The sequence below is a fragment of the Zeus faber genome (assembly GCF_960531495.2).
Source record: "Zeus faber genome assembly, chromosome: 2".
Lineage (NCBI taxonomy): Eukaryota > Metazoa > Chordata > Actinopteri > Zeiformes > Zeidae > Zeus > Zeus faber.
In genome coordinates, this window is record NC_137189.1 from 11,153,002 (window position 1) to 11,174,386 (window position 21,385).

General features: G+C 45.1%; 1 protein-coding gene across 1 annotated transcript; it reads left to right on the forward strand.

Moving 5' to 3' along the window:
- Positions 1 to 521: 521 nt before the first annotated feature.
- Positions 522 to 16,541, forward strand: rnf217 (ring finger protein 217; the record flags this gene model as incomplete). The annotated part of the gene is made up of 7 exons (XM_079996634.1): positions 522 to 1,061; positions 13,427 to 13,648; positions 14,172 to 14,336; positions 14,637 to 14,734; positions 14,826 to 14,929; positions 15,237 to 15,308; positions 16,108 to 16,541. 7 exons carry the CDS (start codon positions 522 to 524, stop codon positions 16,188 to 16,190), a joined length of 1,284 nt encoding a protein of 427 aa, XP_079852760.1. The 3' UTR covers positions 16,191 to 16,541.
- Between the last annotated feature and the right edge of the window lie 4,844 nt (positions 16,542 to 21,385).

Here is a 21,385-nt window from a genome sequence, read left to right on the forward strand (position 1 = left end):
CCTCAAAATAAACATTTAACCAGTTAACCTGACAGACAGACAGACAGACAGATAGACAGATATATAGATAGATAGATAGATAGATAGATAGATAGACAGACAGACAGACAGACAGACAGACAGACAGACAGACAGACAGACAGACAGATAGATAGATAGATAGATAGATAGATAGATAGATAGATAGATAGATAGATAGATAGATAGATAGATAGATAGATAGACAGGCAGACAGACAGACAGACAGACAGACAGATAGACAGATAGATAGATAGATAGATAGATAGATAGATAGACAGACAGACAGACAGACAGACAGACAGACAGACAGATAGATAGATAGATAGAGAGATAGACTGTCATTCGCCACTAGGGGGCGCTTCGCCCCGTTCCCAGCAGACTCCCACATGCTGATCAAACCGGAAGTACTTTGTTTGCTTTGTTTGTTTTGTTTTGGTAGCGGCAGGAGTCGGCAGAGGAGGGAGAGGCGCTTCCCATGGGGGAGAGAGACACACCGGGGGATGGAAGATGATCCACGGGGAGCCCACGACGACAAAATGCCGAGTTTCATGAGCAGTTTCGACGAGGGGAAGGACAAATTATCCAAATCCCACTCCTTCAACCTCAACAACAACAGCAGGGTGGTACGGGATGGTCGATACGATCACGATGAAACGGGCGGATCCGGGGATAAAAACGAGCGCACGTTTTGCCCCCCGGGGGAACGCGTCTACTGCATCGCCCACGATAGCCTCCGAAGAGACGTTGACATCACAGACCGTTACGACCAAACAGCCGTGCCGTGCGGTGCCGCAGGGGAGAACGCGCTGGACCCGGGCCGGGAAGCGGGGTCGAGTCCCGAACTGTACAGTCTGGGTGACCTGGTGGATCTGGTGGACCCGAGCCGGGCTTCGAGCCGGCCACCCGCGGGGCACAGTGGCGTTAGCACCGCTGCGCTGAGCTGCTGCCGGGTGTGCCTGGAGGATAAACCCATCGCACCCCTGCACTGCTGCGGGACGGCCGTGTGTGAGGAGTGTCTGGGACTCTACCTCAGCTCCCAGGTAGCTCTCAATACGTAGTACTTGTCATATTCGGTGCTCTGATAAACGTCAGAAAGTGCTCTTTTTTTTTTTTTATCCTGCAGATCAGTGCGCATGCATATTCCAATTGCAATTTACTGAAACGGAATGCTGCAAAAGAGGAGGATGGGGGATATGTCAAGTTCCATTTGAACACGTGCATATTTACCCCATAGTAAATATTATTATTCTTTCTTTTGTTTGTTTAGGGTCAAACTACAGTTGTTAGGGTGAGCATGTCATTACCGTGCTCAAAGGTTTTCTTCCAGCAATAGATGTTACATCAGCCAACCAATGGAGTCAATGTTTAGATTATACATGATCAGTCACAACAGTAAAACCAGTGACAGGTGAATTGAATAACATGGATCATCTCATTCCAATGGCACCTGTCAAGGGGTGGGATATATTAGGCAGCAAGTCAACAGTCAGTTTTTCAAGTTGATGTGTTGGAAGCAGGAAAAATGGGCAAGGGGTATGCGGCAGTTAGTACCTACCAAAAGTGGTCCAAGGAAGGACAACCGGTGAACCAGCGACAGGGTCATGGGGGCTCATGGGCTCATTGATGCGCCTGGGGAGCGAAGTCTAACCCGTCTGGTACGATCCCAGGAGAGCTACTGTAGCACAAATTTCTGAAAAGGTTAATGATGACAGAAAGGTGTCAGAACACACAGTGCATTGCAGCTTGCTGCGTAGCTGCGGAGTACTCATGCTGAGCCCTGTACACTGCCAAAAGCACCTACAATGGGCACAAGAGTGTCAGAACTAGACCATGGAGCAATGGAAAAAGGTGGCCTGGTCTGATGAATCACGTTTTCTTTTACACAATGTGGATGGCTGTGTGTGACGTTTACCGGGAAAGAGATGGCACCAGGATGCACTATGGGAAGAAGGGAAGCCGGCAGAAGCAATGTGTTACTTTGGGCAACGTTCTGCTGGGGAACCTTGGGTCCTGGCGTTCATGTGGATGTTACTTTGACATGTAACACCTACCTAAATATTGGAGACCAACTACACCCCTTCATGGCAACGGTATTCTCTGATGGCAGTGGCCTCTTCAGCAGGATTATGAGCCCTGCAATACTGCAACAGTTGTACAGGAATGGTTTGAGGAACATGACAAAGAGTTCAAGGAGTTGACTTGGCCTCCAAATTCTCCAGATCTCAATCCAATCGAGCATCTGTGAGATGTGCTTGTGCAATAAGTCCGATCCATCAGGGCCCCACCTCGCAACTTACAGAATTTAAAGGATATGCTGCTAATTTCTTGGTGGCAGGAACCCCAGCACACCTTCAGAGGTCTTGTGGAGCCCATGGCTCGACGGGTTAGAGCTTTATTGGCGGCACGAGGGGGGGCTACATGATAATATTCAGCTGGTTTTAATGTTGTGGCTGATCGGTCCCTATACATTACATTATGGGGGTGAGGGCTAAACCACCCTTCGTCAAACACATTCAGAACCCATCCCAAAATAAACTTTTAGTTTGAGTTAGTGTGTACACATGTGCACATGCACATGGTAAAAGTCATAACCCGTCAGACCAGTCTGAGGCATTGGGCATAACACACATTTTGCCCTGTTGCAATGACAGTAACACAATGAAAGTATCAACTTTCCTTTGTGTGTGTGTGTGTGTGTGTGTGTGTGTGTGTGTGTGTGTGTGTGTGTGTGTGTGTGTGTGTGTGGGTTTGCTTTTTTTTCACCTGTGCTGTCAGCATGCTGGGCATACAACACAGAGTATTTGTATGCCATTGCATCCAGGACAGAGTTAGTCTGCAAGAGGAGTTCAAGTTCTCAACCTGCAATGCAACTCTTTATTAATTCTTAAATCATCAAGAACTGCTGCAATAACTCTGTCCTGTGGACGACCTGTAGAATGAGAAGAGCACAGTAGATAAATAAACATAGAAACAAACAACATTTACACAAAAACATGAACATTGGATGACAACATGTATTGAAAAACAGTAAATTAGGTCCAGGAAAACTGGAACTTCAACTGGTCCCATGGCCTCTTCCTGTCAAAGTTATGGCAGTAAATAAGGGAGGAAAGGAGAGGAAAGCACCCCCGGTTGCTGGGGTGCACTCCAAGCAGGGGTGCGTGTGTGTGTGTGTGTGTGTATAAGATGTCCACCGGTGAGTGTACATGACTTATCCTCATTGGTACTGGTGTAGAAGGTCTGTATTATGTTGCGGCGCCTCCAAGCAGCGCAAGGGGCCCCGAAGCCCCCCGAACTCCACAGCCCCGCGCACAACCCCCGGCTGCAGGAGATCCCCGGGTACCCCGCCCTGCGGCCACGGAAAACCCCCGGGCCCCCAGAGAAGCCAGAGGGCCGTGGAGCAACCCCCGCACCCAGCCCCAGGAGCATGACCAAGTCCCAGGGAGCACGAGGAGGCCCTGGGCCCTGAGCCACCCGGGCAGCCACCCAAACGCGGAGCCCCGGCAGACCAGGAGGGCCCCCACATGCCCCAAAGCGCAACGACATTGCACCGACTTAGGAAGACTCAAGTATTAAATGATGGAGTTATGTCAGTGATAAAAGTAGCCCATATCTCATTAAATGAATCAACATGGTTTTGGGATATTGACAATAGTTTTTCCATTGAGATGTAATCTATTAATAACAGACGGGTCATCTGAGGAGAGGTCACCGAGGAGAGATACAGATGGGGAAACTGGAATACTGCAACCCAGAAGGGTTGATAGCTTCTCGGTGATGTTGGTCCAGAATGCTAGGATAGGTGGGAAGTAGTCATCTCTGGTATCAAGGGAACAGTGAGAGCAAATGTCTTCATCCACAAAACCAATTTTGAACATTTTGTGTTCTGTGATATGGGCTCTGTGCAAAATCTTACATTGGATGAGTTGCATTTTGGAGTTGCGGGTCATAGAAAAGGTGTTGTTGCAAATAAGCTTCCACAGGTTGATATCGGTGGGAACAGCAAGGTCTCTTTCCCATTTCATTGTAGGTAAAGATGGGATTTTTCAAGTGACCGATATGAGTGAGATGTTCAATCATTTCAGGTGGTTGTAGGATGTTGTTCGTCATTTGTTTTTAACTTTTAGAGACTGCTGTAATTGAAGGAATTGAAGGAAGCCGTGGCCACCGACATTATACCTTTGGGTTAAGGTTGGGAAGGATATAAGCAAATTGTTTTCAAAAATGTGTTCCAGATGAGTATTTCCTTGTCTTTTCCAAGACCTAAAGATTATTGGTCTGTTTTTAACCAGGATATCTGGGTTGCGCCAGATTGGCGTGAATTTGTTTGGAGATAGAGTGTGACCACTGAGTTTGAGGAATTTTCACCAGGCTGACAGAGTTGTTGCGATAAGTGGGTTTTTAAAGCAATTATGTTTCTTTATAGATTCAGTAAGGAATGGGAGATCGGATAATGATAACTCCTGACATTCAGATTGTTCAATATCTCGCCATCCATGGGCCAATTGTTGCTCTGGTTGTAACCATTTAGTTATAAATTGAAGATGGTTTGCGAGGTAGTAGTATCTAAAGTTTGGGGCTGCTAGGCCTCCACAGTCTTTGTTTTTCTAAAGTGTTGCTAGTTTAATTTTTGGTTTCTTGTATTTCCAATTGTTGATCTGGTTGTAACCATTTAGTTATAAATTGAAGATGGTTTGCGAGGTAGTAGTATCTAAAGTTTGGGGCTGCTAGGCCTCCACAGTCTTTGTTTTTCTGTAGGGTTGCTAGTTTTGGTTTCTTGTATTTCCAATAAAATTTGTTGACTATTGAGTCGAGAGTATTAAACCAATGTACTGTTGGTTGCACTGGGGTCATTGAAAATACATAGTTTATTTTTGGAAGTATATTCATTTTCATTGCTGCTATTCTTCCAGTTAGTGAGATGGGTAGGTTGTTCCATCGAATTAGATCTTCTTCAATGTATTTGAGCAATGGAGTGAAGTTAAGGCTAAACAAATCTGATAGATTGGGGAGATATCAATACCAAGGTATCTAATATTGCCTGTTGTGATGGTTAAGTGAAGTTTCTGGGTTGCAGCATTACAGTCCCCCCCCAATGAGTGGTAAGACTGTGGTTTTAGTCCAATTTATTAAATAGTCTGAGATAGCTGAGAATTTAGATATAAGATTGAACACCTCCGGTAGGGATGATATTGGGCTCCGTATGTACAGAAGGATATCGTCTGCATACAAACTGATTTTGTGAACAGAGTTTCCTGTTTGTATGCCTACAATATTACTGTTTTGACGGATAGCCGCCGCGAGGGGTTCAATAAAGATGGCGAATAGTAAAGGGGAGAGCAGACATCCTTGTCTTGTGCCACGTAGAGTGAAACGCTGTGAGGTGTAACCATTGGTGATGACAGAAGCAGATGGAGAGTTGTAGAGGATTCTGATCCATTGAATGAGCGACTCTCCAAAGCCAAATTTGTTGAGGATTGAAAAGAGATATGTCCAATTCACTCTATCCAATGGTTTTTCGGCATCCAAAGAAGCAATGATAGTATTTAAGTTGTTCCTTTTAGATATGCTCATCAGACTGAATAAACGACGCATATTGCTGGATGAGTGTCTGCCTTTGACAAAGCCTGTTTGATCTGGGTGAATTATAAATGGGATTAGTTTTCAATTCTGTTCTGTGTTTTACTTATAATCTTAAGGTCGCAATTAATAAGGCTTATGGGTCTGTAACTGGAGGTGAGGGTTGGGTCTTTTTTGGGGTTCAGCAAAACCAAGATAAGGGCAGTGTTCATGTGGGGAGGCATGGGTGAGGTTGACTTGACCTCTGTAACCATTCTGATGAATAGTGGGGAGATTAGTGGCCAGAAGTGTTTATAAAATTCCACTGGATAGCCATCTGATCCAGGTGATTTATTGTTGGGAATTGAGAAGAGCGCTTTCCTGAGTTCTTCAAGAGTAAGTGGTTGATCTAAGGTGGTAGCCTGTTCCGTCGAAAGTTTAGGAAGGTCGATATCATCAAGGAAAGAGTGATTGTTTGATATATTTGATTCATTATCCGAGTGATATAGGTTCTTATAAAAGTCTCTAAATATGTTATTGATGTCTTGCGGAAAGTATGATATTCTACCCTGTGAATCTCTGATGGCTGTAATAAGTGATTTTTCTCTATCACGTTTCAATTGATTGGCAAGAAATTTACCTGATTTGTCATTGAATTCAAAATAATTTGCTCTTGTCCGTGTCATAAGGAATTGTGTCTTTTGATGAATGATAGTTTCAAGTTGAGATATAATTGTTCTGATCTCATTTTGGATTTGCTCAGAAGATGAGTGGGCTTGTTGGGAATGTAACTCATTTAGTCGCTGTTCGAGTTTATTTTGCCATTCTTGAACTGAACATTCTTCTTAGAACTGCCTTTGCTGTTTCCCAAAGTAAGGATGGTGATATTTCTGGGGAGTCAATCGGTTCAATAAAGGAAGTCCATTCTCTTGAAAATAGATGATTAAATTCTTTATCTGTCAAAAGTGGGGTGTTAAACCGCCACCCGCCGGGAGGGTTCCGGTTTGTTTCATTTATCAGGTTGAAACTAATCGGCCCGTGATCGGAAATTACAATAGGGTGGATTTCTGGATTAGTGATTTTGGACAGTGCAGAGTTACTTGTTAAGAAAAGGTCGATTCTAGAGAAACTTTGGTGGGGTGGTGAGTAATATGTGTATTCTCTAGAATGTGGGTTATTTGATCGCCAGCAATCCCCAAGAGCAAGATCACTCATGTATTGTTTTATAGTGTCTGACGAACGCCAGGATTTAGAAATATTTCTGGTTTGAGAGCGGTCTAAATTTGGATCCAGTACTGTGTTGAAGTCTCCTCCCAATATGATAATTTATTCAGAAAATTCTAAAAGTTTTGAAAATATATTGTGAAAGAAATTTGGGTCATCAGCATTGGGGCCATAAATATTAGCTATGGTTATTTTGACGTTACCTAAAATCCCATTAATCATTATGAAACGCCCTTCTGGGTCTGATATTGTGATTTTATTTTGATATGGGATACTTTTATTGATCAATATAGATACACCTCTTTTTTTTTTGAGTTGTATGATGCGGAAAACATCTGATTAACCCATTTAGCTTTGAGTTTGAGGTGCTCAGATGCAGTGAGATGGGTTTCTTGCAGTAGACAGAAGCTGGGGTTCGTCTTGGTGAGGTGAGTTAGGATTTTGCTACGTTTAGCAGGTGAGCCCAAGCTTCTCACATTCCAACTAACAAACTTAATGAGTGTCATTGAAGCTAGTTAGGGGGTGATGGCACAGTGCATGCAGGGCAATAGCTATACTACCGTTCCCATGCTTTCCCATAGGTAAGTCTGGGGTGTCCTCCTTTATGTTCCTTTTCATTGCCATAGTATTGTAGGAAGTTTGTAGGGATACATAACTAAACAAACAACTGACGAGTAGACAAAGAAAAACACAGAACATTGCCGGATTACACATACATAAAGTGAAAGACAGGATAGAGTGAGAGTGATAGGAGAAGTAAGGAGAGAGGGATTAGGGAGGTGTGTGTATAGTAGTGCCCCAAGGTTGTTGCTATTGTCTTCTGCTTTTCTATTGTCCTTTGCACCCACCCACACACACACACACACACACACACACACGCTCAAAACAGACAAACACTGGGAGGCCTCTTGTGCCTTATCATGTAACATGTAGAGGGGATGGTAGCTCAGGAGGTAGAGCTGGTCTGCTAGCATGCTGTAGTGTCCTTGAGCAAGACACTTAACCCTTAATTGCTCCTGATGGCTGCGTCCATCGGTGTTTGAATAATTGTAAGTCGCTTTGGATAAAAGCGTCTGCTAAATGTAATGTAATGTAATGTAACTCCCATTGACTTCAAAATTAAGCTTGATGAAAGCTTTAAGAGGTGATTGTTAACTATATAGAAACAAAAATAGTTTATAAAAAAGGTGGAGATAAGGGATTTAAACTTATTTGTAGTGATTATTTCAATTTTCCCAGCCCCACCATCATCAAGTTTGTTGCTTGGCGCCGCCCACGTGGTTGCCTGCGTGAACGCTCCATGTAGATTGCGCACATTTCAGTATTTTTTTTTCATTTTACAACAGCATGTCTGTCGAAAACTCATCTGCAGTAATCTCCTACGACTGCGATGCACTCGTGGGTATAAAAGAATCCCTGAAAGAACAACTTAAGGACATTTTATCCGCTGATCCAGGGTGGCCGCCGGAGATTGCTATACACCAACAATTTCAACGAAGAAAATAGTAACAACAATGCAGCCGTCGTTCCATGGGTGCGCCAATGGAGAAAGCACCGCGGTAAGCGAGGCGGCATTCGGATCAGAATGAGGACACAACCTTACCGTCCACCTCTGCTCAGCATCCTTCTTGCCAATGTCCAGTCCCTGGAAAATAAGATGGATGACCTTCGGGCGAGGATTACATTCCAACGGGACACAAGAAACTGTTTCGTCCTCTGCCTGATGGAGACCTGGCTGAACCCGCTGGTGGCGGACCACGCCATACGTCCAGCCAAGGCTTTCTCAGTGTTCCGCGTTGGCAGATCGGGGGAGTCGGGGAAATCCAACAGTGGAGGTGTCTGCCTCAGGATCAACAGCAGCTGGTGTAACCCCAACAACATAAAGACCTTCTCCCGCTTCTGCTTGCTGAACCTTGAACGGCTGACCGTCTCATGCCATCCATTCTACCTCCCTGGGAATTCAGCACGGTCATCATCACAGCCGTTTATATTCCACCGCAAGCGGACACCAACACAGCACTATCGGACCTATATGATATGATGAAAAGTTATGCCTAATTTCCATCAACACATCACATGTAATACCAGGGGAGAAAGAACTTTGGGCCACTGCTACACACCGTACAAGAACGCATACAAGACAGTCTCGCTACCTGCTTTCAGGAAATCAGACATCGCCGTCATCTCATTGCTTCCTGTTCACAAGCCCAGTATTGTATGTGGAACGGTAGTGACGAGGGACGTTAAAAGGTGGTCGAACCCATCAGAGGCCGTGCTTCAAGACGCTCTGAGTGACATCGACTCGGACATGTTTAAATCAAGTTCAAGTGACCTCAACGAGTTTATGGAAGTAACTATGAATTTCATAGCCATGATAGCAGACAGCATCGTTCCCGCAGTGAAAGTTAGGATATTTCCAAACCAGAAACCACGGGTCGATAAAATCCATCCGCAGTCCTCTGAATGCTCGCACGGCTGCTTACAACAATGGTTTTATATCCGGCAACATGGACAATTACAAAACGGCGTCCTACAAACTGCAGTTGGCGATGAAGGTTGCTAAATGGACATACAGGGACACAGTGGAGCTACAGATGGAGCAACACCAGATGCTTGTGGCAGGAGCTGCAGACTATTACTTGTTGCTCTTGTAAGAGCACATGTTGCCCCCCGGATGCTGCGCTCGTCAAATGAGCGTCGCCTGGCTCTGCCGGCCATACAGCCACGGCAATCCAGGCTATTCTCATTTGTAGTTCCACGTTGGTGGAACGAGCTGCCAAAAATGACCAGAGCGGGGACCTCCCTCTCTGTCTTTAAGAAGCACCTGAAGACCCAGCTCTTCAGTGAGTACCTCCTGTCCTAATCTACAATTACTTTGCACCACCTTGCAGTATTTATTGTTACACCAATGTTGTTGTTACACTAATCTCTGTCGCAATGTAGCTGAATGTTATTCTCCCTTGTAAGTCGCTTTGGATAAAAGCGTCTGCCAAATGACTAAATGTAAATGTAAATGTATTACTAACTACAAGAGCAGCCCCTCCCCAAGCCACAAGTGTGGACACCTCCCTAGCCTCGCAAAATGAAATTCTTTTATGCACGGTTCGAGGCTGGCAATAACACCACTAGCTGCTGGGGATGGTAGCTCAGGCGGTAGAGCTGGTGGTCTTGTGATCTAAAGGTTGCTGGTTTGATCCCAGGCTCCTCCTGCTAGCATGCTGTAGTGTCCTTGAGCAAGACACTTAACCCCTAATTGCTCCTGATGGCTGCGTCCGTCGGTGTTTGAACAATTGTAAGTCGCTTTGGATAAAAGCGTCTGCTTTTGTCGGTGGTCACGTGCTGCTTCAAGAAGTCCACCATCATCCCTGTGCCAAAGAACGCCTCTCCAGCCTGCTTGAATGACTACCTTCCGGTGGTCCTCACCTCAGTGGTCATGAAGTGCTTCGACAGGCTGATTAAGGATTACATCTGTGCCTCCCTCCCCTGCACCATTGACCCACTGCAGTTTGCATACTGGCCGAACAGATCCACGGATGACGCAGTATCCCAGGTACTGCACACTACACACATGCACCTGGATGGCCAAAGGGTGGCTATGTGAGATTGCTGTTCATTGACTACAGTTCAGTTTTCAATACCATACTACTACTACATACCATACCTTCAATCACCAGACTGGCTGTCAAGCTGCGGGAGCTAGGACTAAACACTCCTCACACTTCCTCACAATCAGGCCCCAGGTGGTTAGGATGGGGAGGCACACGTCCAGCTGCCTCACCCTGAACACAGGATCCCCCTAGGACTGCGTCCTCAGCCCCCTACTGTCCTCCCTGTACACACATGACTGTGTGGCCAGGTTCAGCTTCAACACCATCATGAAGTTTGCTGACGACACTGTCGTGGTGGGCCTGATCACCGACAATGACGGAAAGGCCTACCGCGAGGAGGTGGCTGACCTGTCACTCTGGTGTCAGGACAAGAGCCTCCTCCCGAACGTCAGCAAAGTGAAGGAGCTGATTGTGGACTTTAGGAGAGGATTACAACCAAGGATGCACAAGCCGTTGGTGATTAATGGGACTTTTGTAGACAGCTTCAAGTACCTGGGAGTCCACATCACGGAGGACTTAACATGGACTATACATAGAGACACTCTGGTGAGAAAGGCGAGACAGCGTCTTTACCACCTCAGTACAGCTGAAGACATTCAGGGTCTCGTAAGGATCCTCAAGTCCTTCTACTCTGGAGCAGTGGAGAGCATCCTGACAGACAACATCACTGCCTGGCTTGGGAACTGTACTGCCTCAGACAGGCGGACCCTGCAATGGGTGGTGAATTCAGCCGAACGTACCACTGGAACTACCCTCCCCTCCCTGCAGGACTTATACACCAGGAGGTGTAGTAGAGCCTGCAGGATCATGAAGGATCCTCACCACCCCAACAACAGACTGTTCCAGCTGCTGCTGTCGGGCAAGCACCTCCGCAGTCACTCAGTGAGGACAGAGAGACTGAGATGGAGTTTCTTCCCGCAAGCCATAAGGACTTAATGCTGAATTGAAACACACACACATAGGCCCCACTACCTAACTGTACTGTGTGTTGTATACTGTATCAATGTGCTGGGTTATAGCATACTGTACTGCATACTGTATTGCTGTGCCATACTGTTATATAACTACTGTATATCTCAACACACACTACCTCACTTTATTTACATGCCACTTTACTGCACATATCTGTATATTCATAGTTGTCTCTATTTTGTGTTTGTATTTCTATTTTGTATTCCCACTTAGTATATTACCTTTTTTTACTCATATTTGATTCTATTGACTAACTGAATTACATTTTAGGAATCAGTTAGTTTATTTAATTAGTTAGTGATTGTGCCAGTTACTACTTATTGTGCATAATCTCTGGTTGCGTTGCAATGTCATTTCACTACATACAGTTTATGTACGCTTGTATGTATATGTATGTGACAAATAAACATCTTGAATCTCGTATATGTACGCACATAAATGTCTGAAGGCCTATTTATGTAGATATAACAATGTAATTTTGGTTTTATTTTCAATATCTTGTATGAAAATGGTTTACTGAACATTGGGTTGTGCTTTTATTTTTCTTCTTGGCATGGATTCCACAAGATGTTGGAAACATTTCTTTGAGATTCCGGTCCATGTTGACATGATTGCATCACGCGATTCCAGCAGATTTGTCAGCTGCAGCCGAATCTCCTGTTCTATTACATCCCCGGTGGATTGCAGCATTGGATTCAGATCCGGTGACTGGGAAGGAAATTGAAGAACATTGAACTCATTGTCATGTTCATGAAATCCGTTTGAGGCGACTTTTGCTTTGTGACACGGTGCATTATCATACTGGAAGTAGCCATTAGAAGACTGTGGTCATGAAGGGATGCACATGGTCAGCAACAATACTCAAATAGGCTGTGGCATTCAAGCGATGATTGATTGGTATTGACGACCCAAAATGTACAAAGAAAAAATGTATCTGACACAAGGTTGATCCATGGATTCATGCTATTGGCGCTAAACTCTGATGCTACCATCTGTGTGCCTCAGCAGAAATTGAGATTCATCATACCAGGCTGTGTTTTTCTAGTCTTCAACGGTCCAGTTTTGAGCCTGTTCACACTGCAGCCTCAGCTTGTGTTCTTTGCTGACAGAAGTGGAAGCAGACGTGCTCTTCTGCTGTTGTAGCCATCTGCCTCAAGGTTCCACGTGTTGTGCGTTCTGAGATGCTTTTCTGCTCACCACAATGGTACGGGGTGGTTATCTGTAACTGAGCCCTTCTGTCAGCTCCAACCAGTCTGGCTATTCTCCGTTTCCCTCTCTCATCAACAATGCGTTTCCATCAGCAGAACTGCGCTCACTGGGTATTTTTGTTTTTCACACCATTCTAAGTAAACTCTATAGACTGTTGTGCTTAAAAATCCCAGGAGATCAGCAGTTACAGAAATGCTCAAACCAGTCTGTCTGGCACCAACAATCAAGCCACGGTCGAAAACACTGAAGGCCTTTCTTAATCTGCGTTCTTGTCTGTACTTGTGTTCTTGTGGACTTGTGAATCGTCATCAGTCGCAGCCCAAGTACTGTTCCAATTCAAAGTCCGCATCAAGGATGCATCGGTGGTGACTTGTGTGGACTTGGGACAGCCAAGTATCCCAGAATGCATTTCGCACCAAGCAGTGGTAATGGCAGTGGTGGAGAGGGTAGTCTGTACTCCCGAGTCAAACTTGCCAAGTCTGAACTACCAAGTCTGCAAGTCTGGACTTCGCGTACTTGGTATTGAGAAACGACCTGAGATCACATTTTTTCCCCATTTTGATGGTTGATGTGAACGTTAACTGAAGCTGCTGATCTTTATCTGCATGATTTTAATACATTGCACTGCTGCCACACGATTGGCTGATTCGATAATTGCATGAATTAGTAGGTGTACAGGTGTTCCTAATAAAGTGATCAGTGAGTGTATATCTGACAGATCTCACACTCACACTAGTGATATTTGTAGTCAGGGGGTTGATAGTATTTAGGGGGACAGAGGGATGCAGACCATTATTTATTGACTCGACTCACCTGTTGATATTTCCTCCCAGGTCCAAGTTGGCCGGGTGTACATCGTCTGTCCCATCCCTGAGTGCAGTGGCATCCTGGAGCACAGCGTTGTCGTGTCCCATCTGGAAAACGAGGAAGTGGTAAAGTACCGATACTTCCTGGAGTTGAGCCAACTGGACACGAGCACCAAACCATGCCCCCAGTGCGGCCTGTTCACCTCCCTGAAGACACTCACCCCAAACCGCACAGAACACAAGTACAAGGTGAGGCTACGAAACAGCAGGCATATTGAGATGAAGCAGTTTGACATTTGATACTTTTAATCACATTCTCACTCACACATACATTCATACAACAACATACAACAAGCACAATAACACTGGTATTACACTGTATAAATTAAGCTGGTTAGTAAATACTAATTATTCATATTTTAGCATTTATACTCTATATACCCATAACAATAATTTACCCTGTGCATAGTATCTCATTTTGTATATTTTGTATATTTTTATATATATGACTATTTCCACTTTTTATGTTTTGTATTTTTTGGCTATTTGTATTTATTTGATAATTTTTATTTTATTTTATTTTTACTTCACTTTTTTTTTTCTATTTTATATTATTATTGTTTTTATTCTCCATTTTTTTCAGACTGTTAAGGTTTATTTTGGGGTATGGAATAAGATTGACTTCATGTTACGGTTTGTTAATGAATATTGCTTTTCTAAACTCACACTCTCTCTGTCTGTCTGTCTGTCTGTCTGTCTTCCTGCATCGCAGATCCAGTGTAGTGAATGCCAGTTTTTGTGGTGTTTTAAATGCCACGCTCCCTGGCACAACGGGCTGAAGTGTCGCGACTACCGGAGAGGAGATAAACTCCTGCGAAACTGGGCCAGTGTCATAGAGCACGGACAGAGAAACGCTCAGAAGTGTCCACAGTGCAAGGTAGGAACTGGGAATGGGGGGAGACGGGGCCAGGGGGTGGATGGAGGGATAAATGGATGGAATGGAACAGAAGATAGGTGTTATTGCAGAAAAGATTACCACCACATATCAGTACGTCCATATTGTCATGCACAGGCCTGAAATTTAAGAGGCATTGGGGGTAGAAAGTTATGAGGGGAGTGAATGGTGGGAACCGATTGTAAATATGTGATTAATTTGTAAAACAAAATTAAATTGTGTGATGTGATAAAAATAAATGTACATAAATAATTTGTTTTGTTTTTTTCTCCTTGTCTTCAGATCCATATCCAGCGAACGGAGGGATGCGACCACATGACATGTACTCAGTGCAACACCAACTTCTGTTATCGCTGTGGAGAGCGCTACCGACAACTGAGGTGAGAGGCCTTTTTCTTTCGTTGGGTTTTCTCTCTGTCCGTCATAATTTCTTGACTTGTTTTTTTTCTTTTCTTTTTTTTCTGCTGTCAGGTTTTTTGGAGACCATACGTCCAACCTTAGTGTGTTTGGCTGCAAGTATCGCTATTTACCTGATAAACCGCACCTGAGACGCCTGATCAGGGGCTCTGTCTGTGGTGAGTCTGTGATCCCGCACACATGTTTATATGAGTTTCTCTTGACCACGGTAATTGATGTTGGCAGCAGCTGCCGTGGCTTGTGTAGGGTCTGCTGTAGCTAACAGCTGCTAGAGTCGATTAGTAAAATTTCTCCAAGGACCAAGCATCCATTACGACAGCCGAATGTGTGTTCAGAATTGATCAGAAAGAAGCTGGTCAGTATTATTTTCCCCAAAATTGAAATGTGACCCCCCCCCCCCCATAAAAAACCCTAATTTCCTCCTTTTTTTTCCTACAACATCTTACCGACATATTCTCTCTGCAGTCAGTAAGGTGGTGTTGGCTCCGGTGGTCATTGTGCTCGCTGTGGTGCTTGGAGCTCTGTCGTTGGTGATAGGTAAACACACTCATACACTGATTTAGTCCAAACGTCCATGCCCGTCTGTACTATAGTTAAGGAGATAACAGTGAAACTAGGATCCCAAAGTCATTATTCTTCATCCTCTTCTCCTTTCTAACGTCTTGTAAATTAGATAATGTTGGAGTTTAACTATTAATACCAGGGTTCTTTCCAGGCCGTTGAGATGCTTGAATTTCATCCTCAGAATTTAAGGACTGGAATTCCTTGAAAATAGCCCCCTTTGTGCTGAAGTGCTTGAAAAGTCCTTGACAAAAACACGATCATTGAAAACCTGTGATGTTCCCCCTGGTTTTGTTCTTCAAATTGTAACGTAATAAAAATTGTCCAGAATTTACGATGTAGTTCCTGGTAGGGAAATGTGCATTTAATCCAGCATGGTTGGAAATAGACACTTGAGATTATATTTTAAATAATAAAAATTACATTGAAAATTGATTATATATGTTAAACGGGAAGTCCTTGAAAATGGAAAAAAATGATGGTGCTTAAAAAAGTAATTGAAAGCCCTTGAATCAAATTTTGTAATGCCAGAATGAACCCTGGAATAATTTTACTGGGGATCCCCTGGAGCCTCTTGAAGGGCCCCTGGGGAACCCTAGACTCCACATTTAGAACCACTGTTCTACGACACATTTCATATACATTTACATTTGTGTGAAGCCAAAATAATCACCTGTGCCTATTATTGATTTAGCTTTACTCCGGTTTTGATAATCTGATCTCATTCCCACATGGTTGCTCATCCCTACCCCTTCACCCCCACCCCACCCTGTAGGTTTGGTGGTTTTTCCTGTCTACTATGTGTGTAAGAAGAAGAAGAAGAAGCAGCACACTCAGGGCTCTGGACGGTGGATCTGAACACTGGGTACTAAATATCAGCCCCCCACATTTAAAAAGATGCACCCATAACTATCACAGCTCGGCCCCAACGTGGAACGAGCAATGCTTTTTTATTTTATTTTTTCCAGGGCTGATTTGATTAACCAGGGAAGTGGAAGGGAGAGAGAGAAACAAAGAATCAACATGTGTCACATAAACTCTACCATAGCTCCACATCTCTACGGCACCGGCTTCCTCAAAGCCCAGTTTGCGTCACCTTTGATTGATTGGCAGACCGACTTCCGATCATTTCTATCTTCCGCTCTCGCTGCCCTGTCTCTTTCTTACCTCCTTTCCCTCCTCTCTGGCTGAGCTTGTGTCGAAACCGAAACCGCACAAACTGGGTGGGTCCCATTTTTAAAAAGGAGGCTAACTTGTGAAACCAACCTGAACACAAACACAGCCTCTGAAGGACACACACACACACACACACACACACACACACACACACACACACACACTCTTAGCTTTCCATCATGTCCTATGATGACCCTTGCTGGTGCCGTTGGTGCCACTTCATGTGGCTGTGGAGGTCGATGCGTGAGCCACACGCAACCACAGATGGGGCATGGGAGCCCAGATGTTGGGGTAATACCTGCAGCCTGCTGGTGTCGTTGGGCAGGTCTCTCGGCCCTCCTCTGTTGGATGCTGTTATGTAGCTGTTCTATCCATCTGGCAGGCAGGACAAGCCAGGCCATCCTATCAAGAGCCAGAGGTTCTATGTGGTTGGGGTTTATGTTGCAGTGCTTCAGGAGGTCCTTGCTGTAGTCCTTGTAACACCTCTTTTGTCCGTCAGCTGCCTGTTTTGCAGCGCTGAGTTGGCCGTAGATGACTTGGTGGGGCAGACGGTGGTCAAGCATGCGTATAACATTCCCTATCCAGTGGAGATGATGTTTAGCCAGTGGTGCTTTCATGCAGAGGATGTTGGTCATGGAGAGAACTTCTGTATGGGGGATTCGAGCTTCCCAGGACAGACCAAGGATTTTCTGTGGGCAGTGTGTATGGAAAGGCTCAAGGTTGGTCATGTGCAATCTGTATGGGGTCCATGTTTCTGCCCCATAGTACAGGCTGAAGACACATACCGCATTGTACACAGAAACCTTGGTGCTAACTTTCAGATTTTTGTTTTCAAAAACCCTTGTATGGATGCACCCAAAGGCTGAGGAGGCTCTGTTGATGCGGCTGTTTATTTCACTGTCAAGGGAGCAGTCAGGGAAGTGTGGACCACCACTAGCAGTGAGACCCCATTGATTTGGAAGCTGGGGTGTGAGGGAGGATGCTCTGTGGGTTGAGCAATGACTTGGTATGAGCCTGGAGACGTCGGATATTAAATTGACTGCCGTCAAGGCAGTGCTGCCGGCTGACTCCCTCCCTGCGTCCCAGGGCATGGTGGAAGAGGTGGGGGATGACTGAAAGCAGGAAATTGAACAAGACTGGTGCTAACACAGCCTTGCTTGACCCGAACCCCAACTTTGAAGGACACTGATGGGAGACCTCCCGTAAGGACTCTGACTTGCATACCATCATGCAGCTGCTGCAGGATAGAGAGAAACATGGGTGACCCCAAGTTTGGATGGCTGTTTCCAGAACATCTCACGGTTGAGGGAATCAAAAGCTTTAATGAGGTCAATGAAGGCAATGTAGAGGTCTTTGCACTGCTCTATGCTTCTCTCTTGCAGCTGCCATATGACAAAGATCATATCAGTAGTGGATCTGGATTTCCTGAAGCCACACTGTGTTTCTGGGAGAGCGCTTTCTGAAATGTGCTCCACCAGTCTGGATCAGATTTTTGGCCAGCACTTTCCCTGCGATGGAGAGAAGGGAGATCCTTCGGCTATTCCCGCAAACTGCTCTGTCCACTCCTGCGGTACGATCTCTGACTTCCAGACATTAACAATCACAAAGTTTAGGCAGTGTGTCCAGAGGTACCCAGCATGTTTGAAGACCCTTGCTGTGATCCCATTGGGTCCTGTACTTTTTTGTTTTTCAAGCCTCTTGTGGTTTGGAGGACTTCGGGAAACTGCAGAGTGTCAAGATGCAGGATTGGTGGAAGATCTGGGAGTTTATTGAGGATTTGAAGATCAATCGGATTGATGTGATTAGGGAGGCTCTCAAAGTGTCCAGCCCAGCGGCCTAGCATCTCCTTACGGACCTTGAATAGAGTTTCCATCCGCTGATCAGACCAGGGCAATGGCTTGCTTCCTGGGGCCATAAAGGGCTTTGATGGTGTTGTAGAAGCCCTGGGTGTTATTGCAGTCCATAAGGATTTGGAGAGCCTTCTGCATCCACAAGGTGTCTTCCATGACCCGGAGAGCAAGGTTTCAGGGTCGGTAATACAGGGTTTGACAGGAGAGCTTTATTGGTTTGGTGTTTTGTTTGCAGGAGTGACTGTATTTCGGCAGTTGTTATCAAACCAGTCCTTGGTAATGTTTCCTTGACAGACAGAGTGCTTCCAAGGCTGCGCTGTGGATAGCTGTGAGCAGAAATTACCAATCAGTGGAGTCCTCAGGGACCTGAGTAAGGTTACTTGCAAGGAGGCGTCGGAGGTTGACTGCGGTGGTGGAGTTGTTAAGTACAGTACAGTTGAGTATACTGACCATAAGATGATGAGTCCTACACTCTGCCCCACTCATGGCTTAAGACATGAGTACATCCTGTCTGTCCTTTTGACGGACGATGATGTAGTCCAGGAGGTGCCAATGTTTTGGGCAGGAGTGCTGGTAGGTGGTTTTGAGTCTGTATGTTCATCTAGAAGCTTGTGTCATCTGGAAGACAGAGAGGAGCCGAAGCCCATTGCTGTTCATTTTCTTCTCTGCATGCTGGCCAAGGACTTTACTCCATATGTGATGCTCAGAGCCCACTCTGGCATTGTAGTCTCCCATGAGGACAAGTTTGACTGTAGCTGATGTTTTCTGGATGGTGAAGTCGAGAGCTCTGTAAAAGGCCTCTTTGGTGTTTTGCTCGGCATCTAGGGTTGGTGCATAGGCGCTTGGTGGCGGATGGTGGATCACCTCTAGGGACCAAGGAGAATACATAATTCTTGGAGTCTTGGTAAGGGAGAGGCTATGTACTGACCACAGAAAGGCACTGATCCGGGACCCCAGCTGGGGCAGCCAGTGGCAGAAGCTGAAGGAGAGAAGATTGCAGGCATCCCTACATGTAATTGCTCGGTTAGCAAACTGCACTAGATGTATCACACGCTACTGGCAGTGCAGCCAGCCCCCCCCCCACAGACACACACACACACACCGTATTTGCATTTCCAAACAAAACCCAAACTGGCAAATGGCCTCCAACAAAGACTGACAATGGAGCCGAGAAGGCAAGCAGTCAAACTCTGACACTCTGGCAATAGCACCATTTGGCAAACAAAAAACAAAAACAGCATTTCTTAGCTTTAGCTTGTGGGAGTGGACTGGTGAATTGGGAGTTTATAGTGTCATAAAAGCTAATAGGATCAAACAGAACTACTGGAGCATTCACTGCCATTGGATATGTAGTATTGACAACATGGTCATGTGTAAAATTTTAGGATAGAGTATAAGGAAAAACGCATCATGGGGAACTTGCAAATGTCTCTTTCTTTTTGTTGTCAGGAAATAGAAAAGTGGAAAATAATGATTAAATATGATTTTTTTATATCCAGAGATTTGTAAGTCAAAAGGCTTTGGTAGCTCTGTTATGTAACGTTAGAGTAGATTGGATGTGGATGTGTTCGATGTTCTGCAGCAGGTACGAGGTTTTGGGAGATATCAAGCAAGAGGATTGTTTTGCAGTGAAAGGTGGAAGATTGCAAGGTGACTCAGTCCGTGTGCTACAGTGTGTGAGTTGTGACCTTAAGAGTATCCCGGTGTACAAACACACACACAGGCACACACACACCTGGAGCAGTGCCAGGGTTGGCTGAGGATTTTCTGAAGCTTTAAAGGTTGTCACCCGGCAATAGCGAGCTTGCTCTGCTATACTCATCCTTCCCCTCTGTCTTCTCTTCTTCCTCCCTCCCTCCTTCCCTCTCCTTCTCTTCCTCTCTTCTCTCGTCAGTTCTCCCCCTCTCTTTTACCCCCTTCCGCCTCGTCACCGATCTTACATCACAGTGACCTCTTCTTTTAAGAAGGAGGACATTATGACATGGTTGATTACCAAAAGTGGGGGCGGAGCGGCTTAAGCCGCGGTGGAAAGTGGATGTCTCCCTTGGCCTAATGACGCCTTGTGAAGTGGCGTGGACCCACTGTCTGCTCCAAGTCCCAGTCTCACTGCATGCGGTGCAGTGGATACACTCAGCCAATACCCAAACCTCCCCGGATCAAGGCTGTAGATGCCCCCCCCGCCCCCCGTCCATTCAACCATGCTGCTTATTTTCCTCCCACACGAGAAGATATCAACGAGGACACCCTTATATGTCCGCGGGATGTGAATGAAGAAAGTCTCCCAATTGCTAGTAATTCTGGAAGTGATTGTGAGGAGGGGTGGGTGTGGAAATCCTTGCGCCATTCAGTGGTCCCAAGACCTACAATCTGAAACGCATGGTGAGCAGCAAAGGAAGATATTAAACGTTAATGCACATTTCACTCTTGTAGAATCTTGAATCTATGTAAAACTAATAACTTCATTGACTGAGGAAAGCTGAAGCATGTAACTTGGGAGATTTTACAATGTTAATGCAATTGCTTTTTGCTGAGCACCAGGATCCCCAAAACCATTTACTACTTTGCAGAATACTGTTTCAACTTTGAGTAGCAGCTTCTGCAGGTTGGAGACATTTATGTATTTTGTTATGAAATTATGTTGATGGAAGGTCTGAACTATGGGTTGTTTGTGATAAATCTCAGGGAGTTTTGGTTCACTGTAGATAAAATCCTGTGCCACTGAAATCACTGGAGGATCCTGTATTTTTTTAATGCCTGCCAATGGAATGTTTAGTGTTGCTTAGCAACAATAATGTTTCCAGTCACAGAAATAAACTGGAGAAGTCAAATATTTCCAAAGATCAGAGTGTCACGCCCCCACCTCCCATCCCCTCGCTGTATTTTCAACAGGTTTTGAAAACCATGGCCAATCAAACCTTTCCAAGTAAGCAGTGTGCTAAAACTATAAAGCTTTAAAAGTTTTGACCACAAGTTTTTTTAAGAATTTTAATTTTGCTGTATATATTTATAAATGTATGCATGTTGTCA